Source organism: Patella vulgata, chromosome 2 (assembly GCF_932274485.2).
Source record: "Patella vulgata chromosome 2, xgPatVulg1.2, whole genome shotgun sequence".
Classification (NCBI taxonomy): Eukaryota; Metazoa; Mollusca; class Gastropoda; family Patellidae; genus Patella; species Patella vulgata.
Genome location: NC_065880.2, coordinates 15,363,704 through 15,391,587, shown reverse-complemented (window position 1 = coordinate 15,391,587; position 27,884 = coordinate 15,363,704). Strand labels below are relative to the sequence as shown.

The window sequence follows — 27,884 nt, the reverse complement described above, 5'->3', positions numbered from 1 at the left end:
ATGTAACAAATATATAAAATGAATTGATATTGCTGGATTTGGTTGATTCGGCGTCCATTTTATTTGATGTGTGCAATGATGAGGTGGAAACCTGTTTAATGGTTTCATTGGTACCGGAAGTGACATATGTTTAGGGTAACGTGGCACCGGTGAAACCCGTCATTACTGCATCGCAGTTCTAGTGATGATTGTTTTTACCAAAAAAACAATCATCCAACACGTTGGCCGTTTTATTTTCCACTTGAGCATATCTCAGAAACTACCCTTCGGATTGATCCGATATCTTTGGTTTTTCAGAAAAGATGGCATGACTTAAGAGATTAAATATATTTCGAAAATTCTGCGAAAATGCGAAATGTTCGAAATCACCGAAGTTGCTTTTTTTTAAAAATATTGCCGTAATATTAACAATAATTCCCGAATTTTAAGGTTTGATACATTTTGACATAGCCAGAGACAAGGCAAATAGCTACGGTTCTTTAGATTTTTTATTTTCGATGACTCTTCTGAGATATTAAGCGCCAAATTTTGAAAATTTAAATTTTTACAAAATTTTTTTTATTAAAGAATATTTCGTTATGGTATTTTGTCAAGGCTAAAGGGTCGTCTGATTTGAGCAAAAATGTCAATAATTTTTATCTAGATAATTTTGCTTGACGTCCATTGGCTAATTCAGTTTTTCGCTCGTAGATTGATTTTTTATTGTTCAATTTGTTTAAAACCAAGTTCATATGCTCATTTTTCCAAAATGTCATTTTTTTTGTTACCGATATAGTTATCTGTCGGCACCGGAAGTGACATAATTTTAACAAAAACTATAATTTTGACAGTTCGGTACCAATTTTTGAAAGCAAATATAATTTTTTCAAAATTTGATATTACCAAAAGGATGCGCCATGCAAAGACGCACAAAACATCGGACTCAGTTTTTTTAATTTCGATTTCGTTTTTGAGCTATTTCGATTAAAAGGTCAAAAACGGTGAAAAATTAAGCTATTTACAACCCATTCAGCGTCTTCAAAATTTTAAAATATGTCTTCGTAACTTTCATAAACTCGTAGCAATAATGCATACGAAGAGAATGTATGTGAAAATTAGTTTGTTATATGAGCAGTTGCCGAGAAATAGGAAATTTTGTACGCGTCACTTTTCACATTATTTTGCCTGTAAAGGAGTCAATTATTATTCGATTTTCATTTTTTTGTTACCATTTGATGACTTTTGCCAATTTTGACTTGGTCAAACCAATTTAACATTTTCGCTGTCACCGGAAATGACATCATTTGGGCAAAAACTGTATTTTTAGCCTTAAAAAGCAATATTTTATTCAAATGATTCTTTTTTTGTAATGTTTTTAAAATTATTATATTTGATTCAAATAAACAAACAGCATAAACCCATTCGATCATACAAATACCACAAAATGGTTTCTAACTTGTACGGTAGCAGAGAAATAGACGATTTTCTACAAGTCACCATTCATGGTTTTTGGTCCATAAAAGTGTCAATTATTATTCGATTTTCATAAAATTTTCACCATGTGATACCTTAGGCCATTTATGATTTTATAGAACTAATTTAATATTTTCATTATCACTGAAATTAATGTCATTTTTGCAAAAGCTGTATTTTTAGCCTTCAAAACAAATATTTTTTTTGTAGTGGGTTATGTTTATTATTTGTTTAACAATATGATATTTGACTCCAATGGACATATAGATTGAATCAATACGATCATATAGTTGTCTAAAAATTGCTTCTAGCATCTTCCCTTGTCGAGAAATAACCAATTTTGTCAGGATCAATTTTTCAGATTTTTTTCGCATTTTAATTTCCCATTAGAAAGTCAGCTTACTTAGCGGCAGGTCAGTAACAATTTTTGTCAGAATCACATTTTTGACTCATGTAACACATGGCAACAAATGTATAACTAGAACTGCGACGCAGTAATGACGGGTTTCACCGGTGCCACATTACCTTTGAACTTGCTCTATGCCAAATAGCCGATTATTACTTACAATATTATTATACAACATTTGGGAAATATTCCTTATTGTATGTCTGTTTTTCATTTTGAGTAAGGGGGATGGATGACCTAATGGTTAACTCGTGCGCGCTGTGTCATAAGGTCTGTAACTGAGTCAACTGGCGTGGTTTTGATTCCCCCGTTGTAACGTGATAAGGAGTAGCGTCGCCTGTCCAACCCCTTGAATTATTGAAATAAAATTGAACCATATTAGTCCCGAAATGACCTAGTTTGTGTCGAGTCCACGTTACCCCCCCTCTCTCTCTCTCTCTCATTTTTAGAAAAGTATTGGACTGGTGTGTATAACGTTTTTGTTCTTTGCACGTGTATGTGCTTATGTTAGGTATTTAAAGATCAACCTATGTGAATTCTGCCCTCTTATCCTTTAGTATAGATCATTATACTGTATATTATTATAATACATTGGATTGCTTCTTTAACTTTCTCCGGGTCCTCCAGTTTCCCCCCACTGCTAAAGACCCCTACGCGCAAGCGAATTATAGAAATAAAACTGAACAATATGTTAGTCCCAAAATGACCTAGTTTGTGTCAAGTGGACGTTAAACCCCATCTTTCTCTCTCTCTCTCTCTTCTCTCTCTCTCTCTCTCTCTCTCTCTCTCTCTCTCTGCTTCTTTAACCTGAGACTGTATGTATAATACGTCCAATAGCTTGTTTGACCCGTGACTGTGTGATTTGGATTGTTGTTGGTAGCTCTAAGGACCTTTTTATCTGGAATTGGTGAATATTTGGTGAAAATTTGAATTCTTCGAAAATAGTTTAAAATACGACACATCAAAAATATTCAAACTTTTATCTTGGTAGAAACATTTGACGTGGATTCATTTAATAATAAATTTTACATGGCTTGAAATTGATTTTGTTTATTTGTACATATTTCTAGAGAATCAAACAATACACCAAATGTTTTAAAAACATGACAAACAAGCAACACTACAACATTTCTTTCACCATCCAACAAGTTATTGTATGACAGATGTCTAGAAAACAATACATTTCTAACCAATAATAAAACAGTTGTTTTGCACATGTAGCATTAAGTCAGCCATTATGGAAAATTTCCTATTGATTGAATCAGTGAATATTTTATTTAAACCTCAAAATAAACTTACAAAAAAGATAGAGAATAGATTGTGAGAAACGTTTTCCAAATCTTAAATTTACCATGTGCTCAGCTGTATTGATTTTCTCGCATGTTTTTATGTTTTATTCTTTACATAAATAAATATAGAAATTAATCAGGGTAATTTATCCAATCACCCCGTAGAATCAAACACTGGTTAATATATCAAAGTAGAAGCAGTTTGATGAACTATCGGCAATTATTCCACTTCTAATGATCACAATATTTAATGATAAGCCTACTTACTTACTTGTACTTATGTGTTAAACATCTTATACTTAGAACGAAATCTGCATATTATATAAACATGGTTAAAGTCATCTAAGCCTATTGGTCCGTCGTAATTAAAAAAATTATTGTTTTTAGAAATGATTTGAAATCGGTAATACATTACAAGCTTCACATACACCGTACAATAGGAGTGACATTAAGCAATACGTTTTCTTTAAAGAGAAGACTTCCCACGTTATTTGTCCTAACGTTTAATAATAATAATAATCAATTTGTATAACTCTGAGTGTTCCAGCTAATACGACAAAGTGAAGTAAAGGGTTAGGGTTAGGGTTATGTCACTTCCGGTAACAATGAAACCGTTAAACATGTTTTTACATAAGCATTGCACACGTGTTACAAAATAGACAGAGAATCATCCAAATCCAGGGACATCAATTCCATTTATATATTTGTTACCTGTTACCATGTGTTACATATGTTAAAAAGTGATCCCGGTCAAAATTGAAAATTTTCGCAAAATTACGTCACTTCCGGTGGCGACATAAAAAAACATTATCGGTAACAAAAAAGTTAGCGATTTGCACCATGAAACATATGAACTTTGTATAATAAATATCGGAAAGTAAATAAGTAACCTAGAACCAATAAACTGAAATTAATAAGGCAAAAAATCTTTAAAAAAAGGATCCTGACAAAAGTGGTTATTTCTCGGCAACGGAAGATGCTAGAAGCAATTTGTGGACATCTATATGATCAAATTGATTCAATCTATACTATTCAAAAAAAGTAGGGGATATTTGATTTTTAAGTGTTATTAAAGTCACCTAATGAAACTGACGAAGAAACAAATGACAAAATGAAATGAAATTCACATTCATCGAATTATTCCAAATGATCGTTAGACTAAGTAATTATTCAAATAAGTGGTATTTGTTATGTGTTTAAAATTTTGATATTTGATCCCAATCAACCAATAGAATGAACCCATACAACCATATAGGTATCACAAAATGGTTTCTAACTTGTTCAGTTGCGGAGAAATAGACGATTTTCAACAGGTAACTTTTCAAAGTTTTTGGTCCATAAAAGTGTTAATTATTATTCGATTTTCATAAAATTTTCACCGTGTGATACCTAATGCCATTTACAATTTCATACAAGTAATCTAACACTTTTACTGTCACCGGAAGTAATGTCATTTTGGCAAAAACTGTATTTTTAGCCTTCAAAACAGATATTTTATTCAAATGAGTCTAATTTGTAATGTTTTTAAAATTATGATATTTGATTCCAATCAACAAATAGACTGAACACATACGATCATACAGATACCAAAAAATGGTTTCTAACTTGTACGGTTGCAGAGAAATAGACGATTTTCTACAAGTCCCTTTTCAAGGTTGTTGGTCTATAAAAGTGGCAATTATTGTTCGATTTACATAAAATTTTCACCATGTGATGCCTTATGCCATTTCTGATTTCATAAAACTAATTGAATATTTTCATTATCACCGGAAGTACTGTACACTTACATGTAACAAATATATAAAATGAATTGATATTGCTGGATTTGGTTGATTCGGCGTCCATTTTATTTGATGTGTGCAATGATGAGGTGGAAACCTGTTTAATGGTTTCATCGGTACCGGAAGTGAAATATGTTCAAGGGTAACGGGGCACCGGTGAAACCCGTCATTACTGCGTCGCAGTTCTAGTGATGATTGTTTTTACCAAAAAAACAATCATCCAACACGTTGGCCGTTTTATTTTCCACTTGAGCATATCTCAGAAACTACCCTTCGGATTGATCCGATATCTTTGGTTTTTCAGGAAAGATGGCATGACTTAGAGATTAAATATATTTAAGGTTTGATACATTTTGACATAGCCAGAGACAAGGCAAATAGCTACGGTTCTTTAGATTTTTTATTTTCGATGAATCTTCTGAGATATTAAGCGCCAAATTTTGAAAATTTAAATTTTTACAAAATTTTTTTTATTAAAGAATATTTCGTTATGGTATTTTGTCCAAGGCTAAAGGGTCGTCTGATTTGAGCAAAAATGTCAACAATTTTTGTCTAGATAATTTTGCTTGACGTCCATTGGCTAATTCAGTTTTTTGCTCGTAGATTGATTTTTTATTGTTCAATTTGTTTAAAACCAAGTTCATATGCTCATTTTTCCAAAATGTCATTTTTTTTGTTACCGATATAGTTATCTGTCGGCACCGGAAGTGACATAATTTTAACAAAAACTATAATTTTGACAGTTCGGTACCAATTTTTGAAAGCAAATATAATTTTTTCAAAATTTGATATTACCAAAAGGATGCGCCATGCAAAGGCGCATAAAACATCGGACTCAGTTTTTTTAATTTCGATTTCGTTTTTGGGCTATTTCGATTAAAAGGTAAAAAACGGTGAAAAATTAAGCTATTTACAACCCATTCAGCGTCTTCATATTTTAAAATATGTCTTCGTAACTTTCATAAACTCGTAGCAATAATGCATACGAAGAGAATGTATGTGAAAATTAGTTTGTAATATGAGCAGTTGCCGAGAAATAGGCAATTTTGTACGCGTCACTTTTCACATTATTTTGCCTGTAAAGGGGTCAATTATTATTCGATTTTCATTTTTTTGTTACCATTTGATGACTTTTGCCAATTTTGACTTGGTCAAACCAATTTAACATTTTCGCTGTCACCGGAAATGACATCATTTGGGCAAAAACTGTAATTTTAGCCTTCAAATGATTCTTTTTTTGTAATGTTTTTAAAATTATTATATTTGATTCAAATAAACAAACAGCATAAACCCATTCGATCATACAAATACCACAAAATGGTTTCTAACTTGTACGGTAGCAGAGAAATAGACGATTTTCTACAAGTCACCTTTCATGGTTTTTGGTCCATAAAAGTGTCAATTATTATCCGATTTTCATAAAATTTTCACCATGTGATACCTTAGGCCATTTATGATTTTATAGAACTAATTTAACATTTTCATTATCACTGAAATTAATGTCATTTTTGCAAAAGCTGTATTTTTAGCCTTCAAAACAAATATTTTTTTTGTAGTGGGTTATGTTTATTATTTGTTTAACAATATGACATTTGACTCCAATGGACATATAGATTGAATCAATACGATCATATAGTTGTCTAAAAATTGCTTCTAGCATCTTCCCTTGTCGAGAAATAACCAATTTTGTCAGGATCAATTTTTCAGATTTTTTTCGCATTTTAATTTCCCATTAGAAAGTCAGCTTACTTAGCGGCAGGTCAGTAACAATTTTTGTCAGAATCACATTTTTGACTCATGTAACACATGGCAACAAATGTATAACTAGAACTGCGACGCAGTAATGACGGGTTTCACCGGTGCCACATTACCTTTGAACTTGCTCTATGCCAAATAGCCGATTATTACTTACAATATTATTATACAACATTTGGGAAATATTCCTTATTGTATGTCTGTTTTTCATTTTGAGTAAGGGGGGTGGATGGCCTGATGGTTAACCCGTGCACGCTGTATCATAAGGTCTGTAACTGAGTCAACTGGCGTGGTTTTGATTCCCCGGTTGTACCGTGATAAGGAGTAGCGTCGCCTGTCCAACCCCTTGAATTATTGAAATAAAATTGAACCATATTAGTCCCGAAATGACCTAGTTTGTGTCGAGTCGACTTACCCCCCTCTCTCTCTCTCTCTCTCTCTCTCTCTCTCTCTCTCTCTCTCATTTTTAGAAAAGTATTGGACTGGTGTGTAGAACGTTTTTGTTCTTTGCACGTGTATGTGCTTATGTTAGGTATTTAAAGATCAACCTATGTGAATTCTGCCCTCTTATCCTTTAGTATAGATCATTATACTGTATATTATTATAATACATTGGATTGCTTCTTTAACTTTCTCCGGGTCCTCCGGTTTCCCCCCACTGCTAAAGACCCCTACGCGCAAGCGAATTATAGAAATAAAATTGAACAATATGTTAGTCCCAAAATGACCTAGTTTGTGTCGAGTGGACGTTAAACCCCATCTCTCTCTCTCTCTCTCTCTCTCTCTGCTTCTTTAACCTGAGACTGTATGTATAATACGTCCAATAGCTTGTTTGACCCGTGACTGTGTGATTTGGATTGTTGTTGGTAGCTCCAAGGACCTTTTTATCTGGAATTGGTGAATATTTGGTGAAAATTTGAATTCTTCGAAAATAGTTTAAAATACGACACATCAAAAATATTCAAACTTTTATCTTGGTAGAAACATTTGACGTGGATTCATTTAATAATAAATTTTACATGGCTTGAAATTGATTTTGTTTATTTGTACATATTTCTAGAGAATCAAACAATACACCAAATGTTTTAAAAACATGACAAACAAGCAACACTACAACATTTCTTTCACCATCCAACAAGTTATTGTATGACAGATGTCTAGAAAACAATACATTTCTAACCAATAATAAAACAGTTGTTTTGCACATGTGGCATTAAGTCAGCCATTATGGAAAATTTCCTATTGATTGAATCAGTGAATATTTTATTTAAACCTCAAAATAAACTTACAAAAAAGATAGAGAATAGATTGTGAGAAACGTTTTCCAAATCTTCAATTTACCATGTGCTCAGCTGTATTGATTTTCTCGCATGTTTTTATGTTTTATTCTTTACATAAATAAATATAGAGTTTAATCGGGGTAATTTATCCAATCACCCCGTAGAATCAAACACTGGTTAATATATCAAAGTAGAAGCAGTTTGATGAACTATCGGCAATTATTCCACTTCTAATGATCGCAATATTTAATGATAAGCCTACTTACTTACTTGTACTTATGTGTTAAACATCTTATACTTAGAACGAAATCTGCATATTATATAAACATGGTTAAAGTCATCTAAGCCTATTGGTCCGTCGTAATTAAAAAAAATATTGTTTTTAGAAATGATTTGAAATCGGTAATACATTACAAGCTTCACATACACCGTACAATAGGAGTGACATTAAGCAATACGTTTTCTTTAAAGAGAAGACTTCCCACATTATTTGTCCTAACGTTTAATAATAATAATAATCAATTTGTATAACTCTGAGTGTTCCAGCTAATACGACAAAGTGAAGTAAAGGTTAGGGTTAGGGTTATGTCACTTCCGGTAACAATGAAACCGTTAAACATATTTTCACATAAGCATTGCACACGTGTTACAAAATAGACAGAGAATCATCCAAATCCAGGGACATCAATTCCATTTATACATTTGTTACCTGTTACCATGTGTTACATATGTTAAAAAGTGATCCCGGTCAAAATTGAAAATTTTCGCAAAATTACGTCACTTCCGGTGGCGACATAAAAAACATTATCGGTAACAAAAAAGTTAGCGATTTGCACCATGAAACATATGAACTTTGTATTATAAATATCGGAAAGTAAATAAGTAACCTAGAACCAATAAACTGAAATTAATAAGGCAAAAAATCTTTAAAAAAAGGATCCTGACAAAAGTGGTTATTTCTCGGCAACGGAAGATGCTAGAAGCAATTTGTGGACATCTATATGATCAAATTGATTCAATCTATACTATTCAAAAAAAGTAGGGGATATTTGATTTTTAAGTGTTATTAAAGTCACCTAATGAAACTGACGAAGAAACAAATGACAAAATGAAATGAAGTTCACATTCATCGATTTATTCCAAATGATCGTTAGACTAAGTAAGGCACAGACTGACCATTATAAGGGTAAAATGATACCCGGGGTCAAACAGCAAAGTTACCACAGCATCACAACCAAGTCAGTAACGGGTAAATCCTCCTCTGTTTGCCAAACAAGCATTGATCCGACGTGGCATACTCCTAATGAGACGTCTCAGGTCATTTTGGTCCAGATTGTCCCATTCCTGTTGCAACGCAGCAGCAAGTTCTTGGACATTGGCAGGACGTTGTTGACGTTGACGTAACCTCTGTCCAAGCATGTCCCAGACATGCTCGATGGGGGAGAGGTCGGGACTCAGTGCTGGCCAAGGTAATGTGGTGATGTTCTGTTGTTGGAGGTAACCTGTAACGATCCTGGCCCTGTGACATCTTGCGTTGTCATCCTGGAAGATGAAACGGCGGCCATGACGTCGTGCGAACGGCACAACATGGACTGCCAAGATGTTGTCCCGGTAGTACTGGCCTGTAACACGCCCTGCAACAACATGTAAAGCCGTTCTTCCAGCAACAGTGATGCCTCCCCACACCATAACAGAACCACCCCCAAATCGATCATGTCTGATGACGTTAACGTCTTGGAAGCGCTCGTTTCGACGACGCCACACCCTCCTACGTCTGTCCAAAAAATCAACAGTGAACCTTGACTCATCTGAAAACATCACATTGCTCCAGCGTCGATTATCACAGTGTTGACGATCACTACACCAACGACGTCTTGCCTGAATGTGATGATCTCTCAAACAAGGGATCACGCGAGGACGTCGGGCGCGAAGGTGACCCCTATGCAGTCGATTCCGAATCATCTGGCCACTCACTCTCACACCAGTGTCTGTTTGAAGACGAGCGCTGATCTGATTTGCTGTGATGACACGATTTCTCAAGGCCAAGGTACGGATAAATCGATCCTGGGCTTGAGTTGTCGCCCTTGGTCGACCTGAGCGTGGTCTGTCCTGTACAGATTGTGTATCACGGTATCTGGACCATAGCCTGCTTATGACAGACTGAGAAACATTCATCGTCCGCGCCACAACCGCCTGTGTTGTGCCGATCTGTAGCATGCCAAGGGCACGTAACCTTTCATTTTGAGTAAGCCGACGCATATCAAAATTTGTTTTCTGGTCACTAAAACAATTAAACTGATGTTTCCACCCTGGAATTCAATGCCACAATGACTGTAACATTCAAAGTCAGAGTCGTGCAAATCTTGGGTTGGACCCCCATGATGATCCCAAGCATCACCTGCATTCCATGCGGTAGCTATTGGTGCGTTTGGGCGTCACATGTAACTGGAAATGTTTCTTCTGTTAGGTTCTATAGTGACTTTTTTCGTAGTCATTTGCATATTTTAGTATTATGCCCCCAAAATCAAATATCCCCTACCTTTTTTGAATAGTATATATGTCCATTGGAATAAAATATCATAATGTTAAACGAATGCTAAATATAACTCACTTCAAGAAAATATTTGTTTTACAGGCCGAAAATACAGGTTTTTGCCAAAATGACATTACTTCCAGTGAGAATGAAAATGTAAAATTAGATTTATGAAATCAGAAATGTCATATGGCATCACATGGTGAAAATTTTATAAAAATCGAATAATACTTGACACTTTTATAGACCAAAAACCTTGAAAAGTTACTAGTAGAAAATCATCCTTTTCTCTGCAACCGTACAAGTTAGAAATCAGTTTGTGGTATCTGCATGATCATATTGGTTCATTCTATTTGTTCATTGGAATCAAATATCATAATTTTAAAAACATATAAACAAAAAACTCATTTTAATAAAATACAATTTTTGCCCAAACGAGGTCATTTCCGGTGACAGTGAAAATGTTAAATTGGTTTGATCAAGTCAAATTTTGCATTATTCATCAAATAGTAAAACGAAATTGAAAATCGAATAATAATTGACTATTTTACAGGCAAAATAATGTGAAAAATGACGCATGCAAAACGGCCTGTTTCTCGACAACTGCTGATATTACAGACTAATTTTCACATACATTCTCTTTGTATGGGTTATTGCTACGAGTTTATAAAAGTTACCAAGAAATATTTGAAAATATGAAAACGCTGGATGGGTTGTAAATAGCTTAATTTTACACCTTTTTTCACCTTTTAATCGATATAGCCCGAAAACAAAATGGAAATTAAAAAAACTTGAGTCCAATGTTTTTTGCGCCTTTAAAATTTGCTTTCAAAAAGTGGTACCGAACTGTCAAAATTGTAGTCTTTGGTAAAATTATGTCACTTCCATCGCCGACAGAAAACTTTATCGGTAACATGAAAAATGACATTTCCGAAAACGGACACCATGAACGAACAAAAAATAATTACTCTAGGACCGAAAAACTGAACTAGCCAATGGCGGCTAACGTAAATTACTGAGACAAAAATTGTTCACATTTTTGCTCAAGTAAGATGACCCTTTAATCATGTGTAAAATACCATTAAAAATATTCATCAATAACAAAGTTTTTTGTAAAAATTTAAATTTTCAAACTTTTGCGCATAATATCAGCGAAAATTCGTCGAAAATCAAAAATCTAAAGTACCGTAGCTATTTGCCCTGTCTCCGGCTATGTCAAAATGTATCAAATGTTAAAATCCGTCGATTTTTGTAAATATTACGGCAATATTTAAAAAAAAAACCACAACTTCGGTGATTTCGGACATTTCTCATTGTCTCAGAATGTTCAAAATAGATTTAATATCTATGCTATGCCAATATCCCGTATAACCAAAGTAGTTTCTGAGATATGCTCAAGTGGAAAATAAAACGGCCAACGTGTTGGATGATTGATTTTTTGGTAAAAACAATCATTACTAGATCTGCGATGCAGTAATGACGGGTTTCAACGGTCCAACGTTACCCCTGAACTTATGTCACATCTGGTGCTTCGTTACCCTTGAACTTATGCCACTTCTGTTACCAATGAAACCGTTAAACAGATTTCCACATAAGCATTGCAGACGTGTTATAAAATGGTCGAAGAAACAACCAAATCTAGCAATATCAATTCCATTTATACATGTGTTACCATGTGTTACATATGTCAAAAAAGTGATCCTGACAAAATTTGTTACTAACTTACCGCTAAGTTAGCTGACTTTCTAATGGAAATTTCTCGACAAGGGAAGATGCTAGAAGCAATTTTTGGACATCTATATGATCTTATTGATCCAATCTATACGTCCATTGGAATAAAATATCATAATGTTAAACGAATGATAAATATAACTCACTTCAAGAAAATATTAGTTTTGAAGGCTAAAAAACAGATTTTACCAAAATGTCATTACTTCCGGTGATAATGAAAATGTTAAATTAGTTCTATAAAATCATAAATGGCATAAGGCATCACATGGTGACAATTTATGAAAATCTGATAATAATTGACATTTTTATGGGCCAAAAACCATGAAAACTGACTTGTAGAAAATCGTCTATTTCTCTGCAACCGTTCAAGTTAGAAACCATTTTGTGGTATCTGTATGATCGTATAGGTCTTTTCTATTTGTTGATTTTTATCAAATATCATAATTTTAAAAACATTACAAATAATAATCATTTGAATAAAATATCTCTTTTTAAGACTAAAAATACAGTTTTTGCCCAAATGATGTCATTTTCGGTGACAGCGAAAATGTTAGATTGGTTTGACCTAGTCAAAATTGGCATAAGGCATCAAATAGTAAAAAAAAAACCATGAAAGTCGAATAATAGTTAACTCCTTTACAGGCAAAATAACGTGAAAAGGGACGCATGCAAAATTGCCTACTTCTCTGCAACTGCTCATATTACAGACCAATTTTCACATACATTCTCTTCGTATGGATTATTGCTACGAGTTTATGATAGTTACGAAGAAATATTTTAAAATATGAAGACACTGAATGAGTTATAAATAGCTTAAGTTTACACCTTTTTTCACCTTTTAATCGAAATAGCCCGAAAACGAAATCGAAATTAAAAAAAAACTGAGTCCGATGTTTTATGCGCCCATTGCATGGTGCACCCTTTTGTTAATATCAAATTTTGAAAAAATAATATTTGCTTTCAAAAAGTGGTACCAAACTGTCAAAATTATAGTTTTTGTTAAAATTATATCACTTCCGGTGCCAACGGATAACTCTATCGGTAAAAAAAAAATGACATTTTGGAAAAAGGAGCATATGAACTTTGTTTTAAACAAATTATTATTATTATTTTTCCATTTGAGCATATCTCATAAACTACTTGTCGAATCGATTTGATCTTTTCGGTTTTTCTGGGAAAGCGGGTTTGACTTAGATTTTAAAGCTATTTCTAACGTTCTGCGACAATGCAAAATGTCCGAAATCACCGAAGTTGTCGTTTTTCGAAATTTTGCCGTAATGTTATCAATAATTGTCGGATTGTAATATTTGATACATTTTGACATAGCTGGAGACAAGGCACATAGCTACAAGTCTTTAGATTTTTTTATTTTCGACGAATCTTTGGAGATATTAGGCGCCAAATTTTGAAAATTTAAATTTTTATGAAAAACTTTTTTATTAATGAATATTTTTATGTGGTATTTTACCTAGTGTTAGAGTGTCATCTGATTTGACCAAAAATGGCAACATTTGTTGTCACCGTATTTTTCCTTGGCCCCCATTGGCTAATTCAATTTTTCAGTCCTGGATTAATTATTTATTGTTCGATTTGTATAAAACAAAGTTCATATGCTCCGTGGTCCAAAATGTCATTTATTTTGCTACCGGTACATTTTCTTTCCGGCAACGGAAGTGACGTAAATTTAGCAAAAACTGCAATTTTGACAGTTAGGTACCACTTTTTGAAAGCAAATATTATTTTTTTCAAATCTGGTATGACTGAAAGGGGTTGTCCTGTTAAGGCGCAGAAATCAACGCGCTCAGTTTTGTTAATTTTTATTTCGTTTTCGGATCATTTCAATTTAAAGGTGAAAAAAGGTGAAAAAATGAGCTATTCACAACCTATTCAGGCTTTTCATATTTTAAAATATTTCTTCGCAACTTTCATAAACTAGTAGCAACAAGCCAACAGTGAGGCTGATGTCCCCCGCCGAAATAGGAAAATAATTAGAGGACACATATAAATTTATCACAAATTATCTTTTACAAAGTATTGAACAATCAAACAGTATATCTTTACTTATAGTCTAACAATCAAAGTAGGAGAGTTATTGTTTTCCAAAGTCTCGACCAATCAAATTGCGTATCGCTCTGCTTACCCTGAGCAGAAAATGCTCATTATCAAACTTAGTCAAGGTATTACTGTAATGAAACTATACACCAAGTTTCATCAATCTCACTTAATTAGAACTAAAGTTATCGTGTCCCAAAGCATCAACCAATCAAATTGCTTATCTCTGCTTACCCTAAGCGGAAAATGCTCATCTTCGAACTCCATCAAGGCATTGACCTAATCAACACATACACCAAGTTTGAACATTCTAGCTCAATTAGGAAGAGAGTTATCGTGCCCCAAAGTATCAACCAATCAAATTGCTTATCTCTGCTTACCCTAAGCGGAAAATGCTCATCTTCAAACTCCATCAAGGCATTGACCTAATAAACACATACACCAAGTTTGAACATTCTAGCTCAATTAAAAGTTATCGTGTCCCAAAGCATCAACCAATCAAATTGCTTATCTCTGCTTACCCTAAGCGGAAAATGCTCATCTTCGAACTCCATCAAGGCATTGACCTAATCAACACATACACCAAGTTTGAACATTCTAGCCCAATTAGGAAGAGAGTTATCGTGTCCCAAAGCATCAACCAATCAAATTGCTTATCTCTGCTTACCCTCAGCGGAAAATGCTCATCTTCGAACTCCATCAAGGCATTGACCTAATAAACACATACACCAAGTTTGAACATTCTAGCTCAATTAGGAAGAGAGTTATTGTGTCCCAAAAAGTGTGACGGACAGACAGACGGACAGACAGAAGGACAGACAGACAGACGGACAGACAGACAGACAGACAGACAGACAGACAGACAGACAGACAGACAGACAGACAGACAGACAGACAGACAGACAGACAGACGGACGAACCCATTTTAATAGTCCCCTGCTTTCTTCGAAAGGCGGGGGACAATAATCCATACGAAGAGAATGTATGTGAAAAGTAGTTTGTAATATGAGCAGTTGCCGAGTCACTTTTTACGGTAGTTTGCCTGTAAAAGAGTCAATTATTCTTCGATTTTCATAAAAGTGACCCCATTTGATGCCTAATTTCAATTTTAACTAGGTCAAACCAATTAAACATTTTCAATGTCACCGGAAATGACGTAATTTGGGCAAAAATTGTATTTATAGCCTTCAGAACCAGTAATTTATTCAAATGAGTCGTATTTGTTATTTGTTTAAAATGTTGATATTTGATTCGAATCAACTAATAAAATGAACCCAAACGATCATATAGATATCACAAAATGGTTTCTAACTTGTTCAGTTGCGGAGAAATAGACTTTTTTTCAACAGGTCACTTTTCAAGGTTTTTGGTCCAAAAAAGTGTCAATTATTTTTCGATTCTCATAAAATTTTCACTGTGTGATACCTAATGCTATTTACGATTTCATCGGAAGTAACGTCATTTTGGCAAAAACTGTATTTTTAGCCTTCAAAACAGATACTTTATTAAAATGAATCTGATTTGTAATGTTTTTAAAATTGATATTTGATTCCAATCAACTATCCAACACGATCAGGTCGGGTGTTCGATCCCTGCATTGACCGAGAAAGTTCATCCAGATTTTCCGGCGTGGTTCTCCCTTGTCAGTGATGCAGGACGGAGGGGCTGACAAGGAAAGTTGTCTAGTCGTTCGGATGGGACGAAAAACCGAGGTCCCGTTTACACATTGGCGTGCACGTAAAAGATCCCTTGGCAGTTGGAATTCGATATAAGAGTAGGCCGTAGTGCCGCTGTCCGGGCAAAATTTCCCTCATAGCACACTGTATGGCGTATGCCCGTCTTCATTAGCCCAGGTTAGGAGCAGAACAGTAGGACGTTAAACTCCATTTCATTTCATTTCATTTTCCAATACGATCAAACAGATACCAAAAAAATGGTTTCTAACTTGTACGGTTGCAGAGAAATAGACGATTTTCTACAAGTCACTTTTCAAGTTTTTTGGTCTATAAAAGTGGCAATTATTATTCGATATACATAAAATTTTCACCATGTGATGCCTTATGCCATTTCTGATTTCATAAAACTAATTAAAACTTTTCATTATCACCGGAAGTACTGTTCACTTACATGTAACAAATGTATAAAATGAATTGATTGCACTGGATTTGGTTAATTCGGCGTCCATTTTATTTGATGTGTGCAATGCTTATGTGGAAACCTGTTTAATGGTTTCATTGGTACCGGAAGTGACATATGTTTAGGGTAACGTGGCACCGGTGAAACCCGTCATTACTGCTTCGCAGTTCTAGTTTATTTTTATTTTCTTTATTAATGTTTCTATTTTAGATGTATATAGTGTATGAAACGTGGCAAGAAAACAGTAATAAACAACACCTAGTATGTAGAGTAAATACATAAATATAATCAATAAGATCCATATATGTGACCAAAAATCGTGACAGGAAACTTTTTAATCAACAAAAAATATTTGCTTTTTTGACTTACATCTACACACTAAAAGTTTACTACTCCCACGCATTCATTAGATTGACATTTCTCAATCAAATTTCTTATCCTCTGTTCAAAAAACCTTTGGCATTAATTACCTCCTATTCAATCTGTCTTTTGTAGAATGGCACAAACAAATCCAGTTTTTAATCCAGGAAGCTTTTACCTCATGTGTTATTTGTCATGGCAACACAAAACCAACACAAAAAATATCAATGATCTTGATAAAAAAAAACCTATTCTGAACTTCGGCATGTGTTGCAAAGACATGCACATTGAATAGTAAAACATGTTTTCTTTAATAATGGATAATGTTCAAAAAAAAAAAAAACAATATGACCAGACAGGATGTGTGGTATATCATACAGTTTTACATGAAAGATGCAAATTTGGTACAATTACAATACCTGTAATTAATAAAAAAAACCAGCGGCTGCCAGGCAAGATACGCCCACATTTTGTAAGAGAGGGATAGAGAACAAGCTAAACACAAAGCGATTGAGAACAAGCTAAACAAAAAGCGATTGAGAACAAGTTAAAAAACCAAATGTGATTTTTCGAACAATCAAGGGCCATAATTCAGGAAGTTACAATCTGATATGCGCGAATATCGACAGCAACCAAGATCTTTGAGTTATAAAGATATAATTCAAGTTTCATCAAAATCGGATCAGAATTGTGACTTCTACAGGGTCCACAACCTTGATATACCACAATTTTACACTATTTGCGGACGAGGGGCAGACATTTTGCCGGCAGTTTGGGTCTGATTTTCACGAAATTCGAACTCAAGCATCAATTCAGTGTAACGGTGATATATTACAAAAAAATTTTAAATTGGATAATAATTGTGACCTCTAGAGGAGCCACAAGCTAAAAACAAGATTTTTTGTACAATCAGGGGCCATAATTCAGGAAGTTACGATCCGATATGTGCAAATATCGATAGGCACCAAGATCTTTGAGTTATAAAAATGCATTTCAAGTTTCATCAAAATCAGATGAAAATTGTGACCTCTAGAGTGTCCACAAGCTAAAAATGTGATGTTTCGTACAATCAGGGGACATAATTCATGAAGTTATGGTCCGATAAATGCCAATATCAAAAGGAACCGAAATCTTTTGGAGATAGACCTATATGACCTATATTTCAAGTTTCATCAAAATCGAATAGAAATTCTGATCTGTAGTGTCCAAAAACATATTGTGGACGGACGGACAGGGGCAATGTCAATATACATCCACATGAAAATGTGGGCGTATAAAAATACTACCAGAATCAACATCTTTCATCATACAATTCAATTAGAATAAGAAATCCCTAATGTTTTGTTTTATTCTATGACATCTTACATATTTTCTGTGAAGATGGTGCTTATATCACATGAACTCATTGGCCAATCAAATTGTCTGTAATTGTATACGGGGCTTTATTTTGTGATGAATTATTGGAATTATAAAACAAAATCTGATTTGTTTAAGGTTATAATGTAACTGGTAGAACCGTTTATGGCAGGACAATTGTTACAGAACAATAGCACAATGTAGTATAAAAATAATAAACAAAAAGATGGAACAAAATTGTAATATCACTTTAATTAAATTGTTAATCATCTTTAATCATCTGATACAAAATCTAGTTCAAACTATAAATGGTGTAGCAAGGTATTTGTTGAGGGAGTGCTTTAATTGTAATGACTAACTGTCATAAACCAAGCACTGAACATGAGAGCAGTTAAGGAATGGGAGTGGGGGCAAATTTTGAAGTAATGATTGTAGTGATTGTAGTGATTGTAGTGTAGTGATTGTAGTGATTGTAGTCCTTCCTTCTATTTTAAAAATTACACATAAATTCAAGGTTGATATCCTTAGTAATAGATCTATGAATATATATGCTGTCTGATGGTTGAAATTCAAATAAACTGATGAATAACAAATGACAGACATGTAATCATACTTTAACACAACACAAAACGGTTCTATGGATATTGATTTGCTTACCCTTATATGCATGTCTTGAAAAAAATGCATTAAAGTCTGTCTCATTAGATGACATTCACCAGGTGTCATTGGTACATATGTCTGAAATAAAATTTTACAGAGACTATAAGTCAGCGAAAAAGTGTAATAATATATATAGAAAAATAAGATATTTATTTCATTCATGCCCTGATTTAAAGTCTAGTAATATATAGAAAGATAGATATTTATTCGATACTGGCCAAGTTTGAAAGAAAAACAATATATGCCATTCATTATTCAGCTCTGACCTACATAACTGAAATTACAATTGGGAGCCTTCGGGCTGAATGTGTAAGAGACTTTCCTCAACTTATAATATTATAAACTTCCGCATACAAATAATCATTGATAACTACATACAAAATAAAGTCTTTTATACTTTAATCATATGGAAAAAATTAAAACTTCCAATTTCTAAGGTCAATCTAAAAATAGCAAATACAGTCCATAGTTCTCACGATCTTGATGAATCTTGGGGGCTTGCACTACATGTCCCCACATATATCCATATTTGTCTTACCTCAATTAACATTCTGTATATATGATCTACTTGCTGTCTAATATTGGGTGCACCTTCAATATAGTTTCTAATGGCATCCATATGATTTAACGTACTTAGTAGAATATCTTTTGGTCTTAGACACAAAGAAACTTGATATTTAATTGCCATTGTCATTAGATCATAAAGCTGAAATCATATACATAAAATTGTTTTAATTGAAATATCATTTATGTTTGCCCAGATATCATCATACTATCAATATCCTCCATAATTGCCATTAAAGTTCATTTTCGTTAAAGATTAAGCGGGCCTTATGTTGACTTTTCAACTGGTTTCAATCACTTGCAAATGTGCTTATGTTGATCAAATCAGTAACCGAAGGCAACCTAGAGCAACTGAATTTGGAGCACTTATGTCTACTCGGAACTGATAGCGATTACACTTAACATGTGATTTTTAATTTATTCATCAAACAAAATGCCGAATACCTTTGAAGAAGCACCCCAAAGGCATGGTCGATCTTTCCACAGTTTTACTCTACATTATTATTTACATCAATTATTATTTGAAAGGTGGATGCCTTCAATTTTGCCTATTAACAAAGTCACATGACGCGTTTCTCCTATTATTACATTATGTTATTTCCATGGAAAAGGGTTGACACCAGCTAGATCTAAGAGCACTCATGTTGATGGCAACTAGTTGCAGCTAGTTGAAGTAAGTTACAGAAAGTTAAGCATGGGCAACTGGCTTCAACTGACTGGAGTTCTTTGAGTTGTGAGCTGCACCAGGTTCGACCATTTTCTGTTGCATTCAGTTGCTCCTAGTTGCTGAAACATCAGTTAATCTCAGTTGTAAGGTCAACATAAGCTCCGCTTTAGAAATGCAATTATGTTATGATTAAGGGAATACCGTTAAGATCAAAATTAGATGAACCCAAAAGAATAATTAGGCGTTCACACAGTTTCAGTGTGAAAAACTATTATTTTTGTCCCAATTATTATTATCATTCTTCTTAGTTTTGCCATTTGGCGAATATCTCTGGAACTACTTTAGGATCGCTTTTATCCAAAAAATGTTTATAAATTTTAGATAGGGATAGAAGGAGGTCTTATTCAAATAAAATATATTGCTTAGCCGCTATTTGGTAATTCATCTAGGGTCCCAGTTTCTGTAATCTAATTTAAAGATACATTATGGGAGATTCGATAACGAGTTGGCAGTTCTCACTATAATAATTAAAAACTAGATAACGTAAAGGCAATTTGCTGAAAATTTCATTCAAATTGATCCACTATGAACCGAGAACTAAGCGAATAAAATATCTGCCTAGCCTCGGTCATCATTACTAAAGCCAGTACGTTAAACAGCATAGTCTCGATTATCCATTTAATCATTTAATCGAGAAGGAAAGTTATGCAGTAAATCGAATCACAATCCACTTAAGATCGCAGGCTAGCGATGCCATCTAGAGTTATGGTCTGGATAAGTTAATTAATGTCTAATTAATAATTTAGATAACATTTCAGGCCCAAAGAAAGACCTGCAATAGACAGATTTAGCTCTTGCATAATGTATGTTTAAATACTTTGTTGAAATTGGAAGTGGTGTCATCTTTTCAAGTCCTTTTCTGGCCTGTATGGAACAATTTCAGATAGAGGGATTTGTAAATTTAACATATATTTTATTGGTACCAGAAATATGAAAAGATTTTCTTTGAGTGTTCAATAATTCATGCAAGATAAACATTTATTTTCAAACTATAGTCTAAATTCTCTATTCGTTATGTCAAAAAAATTCATTAGATAAATGTATATAAATTGATAAAACTGGATTTAAGTTTCATGTCAAAGTTTTCAGCTGCCCTGATGGCTGATGTGATTAAACGCATATTCGTTCCACTTCTTAGACCTTTCCCAGAAATTATAATTCTAACATTAGGCTTAAAATTAAGCTTTGTAAAATATGTCATTAAATTTATCTCTATATTTCATTTACTATAATATTTGTTTCACATTTCATTATTCTTACTGTGTGATTGTAAAGGGCTGCTTTATTCTGTAAAGTGAAAGGTTGATTTTTCAAGAGAGAACTTTTTGATGAGTTGGGATATTTAGATCAAAAAAGTCTCACCAATTGATATGACCTACATCAAAACAAATTAAGTGGGGTATGAAAATCTAAGGCAATGGAAAAAGAGGTACTCTCTACCATTACACAGAATAGTTAAAATCAGGTTGCTAGGACAGCAGGTGTAATAAATAATGTTGTATTAAAATATAGACCATTTTAACATACATTATGCAAAAACTAAATCTGCCTATTACAAGTCTTTCTTTAGGCCTGAAATGTTATCTAAATTATTAATTAGATATTAACCAACTTATCCAGACCATAATCAACTCTAGATGTCATGTTTATTGGATTAGGTTCCGATTTGCTGTTCGACTTCCATTCATGATTTAATCATGAAATGGATAATCAAGACTATGTATTTTATCGTACCTACTTTAGTAATGATGATCGAGGCCGAAAATTCAATCGCTAAAATCTTGGTTCAGAGAGGCTCAATTTGACTGAAATTTGCATCAAACTGCCTTTACATTATCTAGTTTTTAACTATTATAGTGAGAACTGCCAGCTCTTTATCTAATCTTCCATAATGTATCTTTAATTAATTATCTTGTCAGCTAGGTAGTAAACAAATTTCATAAAATATCATAAAGGGGTATCATTAACTAAGAGATATATTCTTAAAAATTCTTGGAAATCAAGATACTTCTTGGACTCACTATGGTGTACCAATTCCATTCTGATTAAATGGTAAGAATTTGCAATTTTTTCAGATCACCAAGAAGCATAATTTTGCTCATTATCATCAATGTGGGCGAACGAAAGATCTCCTTTTGTGTGGGATTTGACCAAAAAAACTAGTTATATTGTTGGCATATATTTTTAAAGCTAACACTAATAGATCAGACCTTTCCAAATTAGATTTTAATGTTAGCCTTATTTACAAAATATGGATTTAATAAGGAACGAAGATAATAAAGCTTGATAGAAAATTTAAATTCCATTTGTTTTTATATGGCACAAAATAATCAATGTCAGCATGTATTAGGTTTTAAGTAACTCAATAAAGACAAAGTGACAGGAAGATGAATTTATAAAGTTATTTTCTGTCCAAATCCCTTCTCTAGAGTACCATATACATGCAACATATTTAATCATTGTATCATGATTCTGTTGTTACTTTTGACCAAAAAAAAAATAAAACAGACAGAATTAAATAAATGCAAATGAGGTTGTACTAAAATGTGTCAAGAAATTAATTTATTGTATCATAGAAGAAAAAAAGATAGCAATTCAAAGCATGGAAATAAGCCAATACAGCAACTATGTCTTGATAGCCATACACAGTAGTTTATCTGAAAGAAAAGTCTGGATGTTGACCAAATTTGGTAAGAAAGGATCCTTCAAGAAATCTGGCCCCCGAGTTCACAAAGCATACTCTGACTTAAGTTAAGAATATATTCAAAATGATTCGCCTTATTTTAACTAAAATGTAATCCTTGCTAGAACTTTTGTTGTTTTAATGTATCAAATACATCAATAAGAAACTATGTGCAAAGTTTTGTGTTTCTGGATAAAAGATATTTCTCATAAACAGTGATTGAAAGTTGAGTAAATTCTCAACTTAAGTCTGAGAATGCTTCGTGAAACCAGGGCCTGATCTCTGTTGTCTTCACAAGGTTGAACAAAATGCATTGAAAACAGAAGGTCACAAAATGCTGATCATAGATAGGGTTCGACCTTTCATGACAAGTCATCGCAGCAAATTTGAAAAAAAAAAACCCTAAAAACTAGGGAATCTATTGCGTTCAGAAAAGTGTGATAACTCTGGAATTGTGGTTTCAGAATATTGAATATCGATAGAGTTCATTTTCCCACACCCCAAATGATTCACTCCAGATTTGACACAGATCCATTAAAAAATGCACTTTCTATCATGTTCACAAGGTTTTTGAAAAAGGGGGTGGAACGGAAGGTTGCGGAAAGCTGAATATTTATAGGGATAGACCTGTCACTACCTCAATGCTTCAATCTAAATTCGATAAAAAAAATCTGTGAAAAATGTAGCATCTATCTTGTTCACAAGTGGGATAACTCTGAAATGGAAATCCATAGAATGTTGAATATCGATAGGGCTTTTCCTCTCATGAAATTAATGCTTCAACCCAAATTTGAAAAAAATCTAAGTGACAGCAGTATACTCCCACACTTAAATGGGGGTGTATAAAAATGCCAAATTCAACCATGTATTCCATAATTATATCCTAGGTAATATACCTTTAAATCAGGGTTCCCGCGGCTTCGTCAAACATTTTTTCAAGGATATTCAAGGATAAATATACGTCAAATTCAAGGATTTTCAAGGACATTTTTTAGTCTAAAGTTACAATTTTTCATCTTAAAAATAACCAAAACATTACCAACTATCGTTATAATCTCATATTTAAAAGGAATTGAAGACATTTGAAACAAAATTAAGGATCTCAACTGAAATTCAAGGATATTTTCCTATTTCCGCGAAATTCAAGGATATTCAAGACCTTGAAAATGAAATTTTAAATTTAAGGATATTCAAGGATTTTCAAGGACCGCGGGAACCCTGTAAATGTTTAAAGTTTTATGACTATAACTTGAATGGCATTAAAGCATTAAAATATTTACTCTTAATCTTATCAAAATACATTCTTCTGTGTCCTTACAAAAATAGCTGAGAATGTTTTCATCTATAGAATTGTAGTCATGAACGTCTAGAATTCTAAATAGAATATTTCAGTTAATGATTCGCTGTATTTACATATCAACAGTTAATTATTAAGTGAGTTTCTAAAAATAAACTAAATATTTTCTTAGTGTGTAAATTGAGTTACTATCATGTTCCATATGGACAAAATAAGAACTAAAAGGAGGACCCATAAATGTCTCAAAATGTTTCAAGTCCTATTTTTCTGCACCCAGAGAAAACCAATGAGGTTGGACAGACTACCCTACTCCTTGTAATGTATAAGTTTAGTATCGAAACCATATCACTTGACTCAATGACAGACAGTATGATTTAAAGCACACTTGATCACCCAACCTCCAAATCTAAGTAACTGTAAAATATGAAATACGGAATGAAAAAATGAAGAACCAGCGGTTGCCATGCAAGATACACCCACATTTTGCAACAGATGGATTGAGAACAAGCTAATAAAACAAATGTGATTTTTCGAACAATCAAAGGCCATAATCCAGAAGTTATGGTCTGAAATGTGAATATCAAAAGGAACTGAGATCTTTGAGATATAATCATATATTTTAAGACTTATCAAAATCAGACAAATATTGTGACCTCTGTGGGTCCACAACCTACTTTAACACTATTTGCGTTCAAGGAGCAGCCATTTTGTCGGGCAGTTTCAGTCTGATTTTTACTAAATTCAAACTTAACCATCATCAATGATATATTTAAATGATTTTTAAAATCGGATAAAAATTGTGACCACCAGAGGGTCCACAAGCTAAAATTGTTATCATTTCGTATAATCAGGAGCCATAATCCAGGAAGTTACGGTCTGATATGTGCGACTTCTAGAGTGTCCACAAGCTAAAAACATGATTTTTACGATTGAATTTACGATCCCATACATGCCAATATTGAAGGGATCCGAGATCTTTTGGAGATAAACCTATATTTCAAGTTTGGTCAAAATCGTATAAAAATTGTGACCTGTAGAGTGTCCACAAGCAAATTGTGGACAAGCGGATGAGCGGACGTCCAGACGTCCGGATGGACAGGAGCACCAACAATATATCTCCACATAAAAATATGGGCGCATAAAAACTAAATGTGATAAACATGAAGCGACATTTATTTAAAGCCAATTTAGCCAATGACTTGGTACAAATCAGACTTCAAAGTAAACAGGTAAACCATAAAGGCAAAGTTCAAATCGGAATCTAATAAGGAATTGATTTAAAGTAAATCATCTGAATACCAAATTTTATAAGTATTGATTCTTGCATTGGCCGTAAAACAAGACTTTTTTGACAGAGTTTTATGGCATTATTCAATATTTGCATTAAATATGTACAAAGTATCTTTTTTATTTAAAATGCAATAATCATATTATTGTTTTTTCTCTATAATTTACTTGTAAATCAATTAACTAAACTCAAATAAAACTATTTCAGAATATCAATCAAACCCTTTTCATCCATTTTTGTACTACATGGTTGATATAGATTTTCAGACGTACTTTTAATTGCATAATAGAAGACACAGGGATATAAACATGCTATCACGCAATTATTGACCGTTTACATGTAAAATTCTTAAAAATTCAATACGAAAGAAAAATAGTTGTTCCTTAAAGTAACATTCTAGATAGTTTCGTTTTCAATAAGCTAATTAATGGTGTATTACAAGTTGCAAGTTTACATGATCTATATCTCTGACTCTAATTAATGTTCAAATGATCATAAATCCCTATGTAAGACAAGAAAAAATATCTGGGTTTATGGTTACCCTACTGACCCGTTAAGGGAATATTACATTTCGAGTGAAAGGGGTTTGGTTGATTGAGTGATCCAAAGTATGAGCTTTAGACGATTAGGTCTGTCATTGAGTCAATGCTTCCACGTGACGAATAGTAGGGTTGCCTACACAACCTCATAGGTTTTTTAGGGGTCCTCCAGTTTCCTCCCATAGCTTAAGGCCCCTACCAGCGAGTGAATTTTTCGAATAAAAGTGTACCATGTGTTAGTCCCGAATTAACCCTCACTCACTCACTCTCACTTTCAGTGGTTACTTGTTGAAAGCGAACAGATACGTGTAGATCAGTAAAGGATTAATTTACTAGTTCAGTTAGTTATATTCGTTCTGGGTTTTTTAGGGGGAAATGAAATGAAATCAAATGGGGTTTAACGTCCTACTGTTCTGCTCCTAAACGGGACCTCGGTTTTTCGTCCCATCCGAATGACTAGACAGCTGTCCTTGTCAGGTCCTGCATCCTGCATCACTAACAAGGGGAAACAACGCCGGAAAATCTGGATGAACTTTCTCGGCCAATGCAGGGATCGAACACCCGACCTCCAGACTAGCGAGCCAGCGTCTTGCCCACTTAGCCACGTGATCCCCCTTTTTTAGGAGGCCACATAAGCGTAAACATAGGTTGTAATAAGTATCAGGATGACTATAGATGATCTAATATATCCTTTGTTTAAAGTTAAAGTTTAAGTGAAATGATCAATAAAAAATCAGTATATATGCTTATTTATATTGCCAATCAAAACAAACGGCACCTTTATGGAACGAACAGAAAATTTGAAGATGTGTTTCTTTTCATGTTGAAAAATGAACTTAAGAAAAGAGAAATATTGACATTCAATAATCACTTGGATACAACAACTAAACTGATATAAATACATTTTTACCTTGTCCATACTAGCTGCATTTAGTCGCATGATAGATGCGTGGGCCAAGCGATCAAACACCGTTCTCATGGCTTTTTTGGAATAAAGGGTCTGCGGCTTGAAAAGTTCATCCATGAATCTTTTATTAAACATAGTAGATACTATATCATGTAAAACTGAAACAATAAACAATTAGACAAAAACATCAGTATTATCCCTGAAACGTTTTTTAAAACTTACAATGATATAAAATCAAACATTTTACTGTTGTAAAATATAACATTTCAAAGTGATAGCTGAGATAAACAATGTTATAAAATGTAAATGTGAAATTTTCAGTGAACAACTTTTAGCATTTCACATTATAAAATAAAAGCACAAAATAAAATGTCAAAAAGAAAATATGTATTGGGTAAACACATGAAATAAAACGCAAATCTGATGAAAACTCTTGCCTCTGCTGCACTGACAAGAAAGTGTGGACAGACTGAAACGGTGATCACAATATACGACCACATTAACATGTGGGTGTATATAAATGTAAGGATAAAGACATGAGATAAAATGGAATACTAGTATTATCCCATTTTAAAATGTAATATCATCACGTAATAAAAATTCATCAGACATGATGTGATAGATTTTATCATATAAAATGTGCATTAGTTTAATGGTATAGAAGATATTTTGGTCAATACATAATCTTTATCATATTTCTTTGCATCCAAAATAGTAGTTTTATAATGGCATCTTCATATACACTTAAAGATGGGTTCCCAGAAAAATTTTATCGGGTGGTTATTTCCAATAAAAGTATGGCAATTTTGGTATATATGGAAAGTAGAGACATCCAATCTTACTAGAAAAATACTGGATTCCCCAAAAAACACTCATGGAGCGTATACAGGACAAAAATGTAAGGGTTCCCATTATCAACAGCCCGATGATTAGGAATTTCTGCACACGTGATGTCAAAGGTCACACGCAAACATTGAGCACTTGATATACAAGTTGATAAACTTTATGAAGAGTTGGACGTACAACACTTTCTGAGATAAAAATGACGGAAAAAGACGCAGGTAGTGGATAATCTGAGAATTTAATTA

General features: G+C 33.5%; 1 protein-coding gene across 1 annotated transcript in view; it reads right to left on the bottom strand.

Moving 5' to 3' along the window:
- The window catches only part of LOC126810547 (protein OSCP1), a 68,623-nt gene that overhangs the window by 33,800 nt on the left and 6,939 nt on the right, over positions 1-27,884 (bottom strand). The window contains exons 2-4 of the mRNA XM_050535680.2: positions 26,800-26,954; positions 19,330-19,497; positions 18,789-18,869 (exon numbers count right to left, since the gene is read on the bottom strand). Of these exons, the coding sequence (XP_050391637.1) occupies positions 18,789-18,869; positions 19,330-19,497; positions 26,800-26,954 (404 nt within the window). The remainder of the gene's footprint in view (positions 1-18,788; positions 18,870-19,329; positions 19,498-26,799; positions 26,955-27,884) is intronic.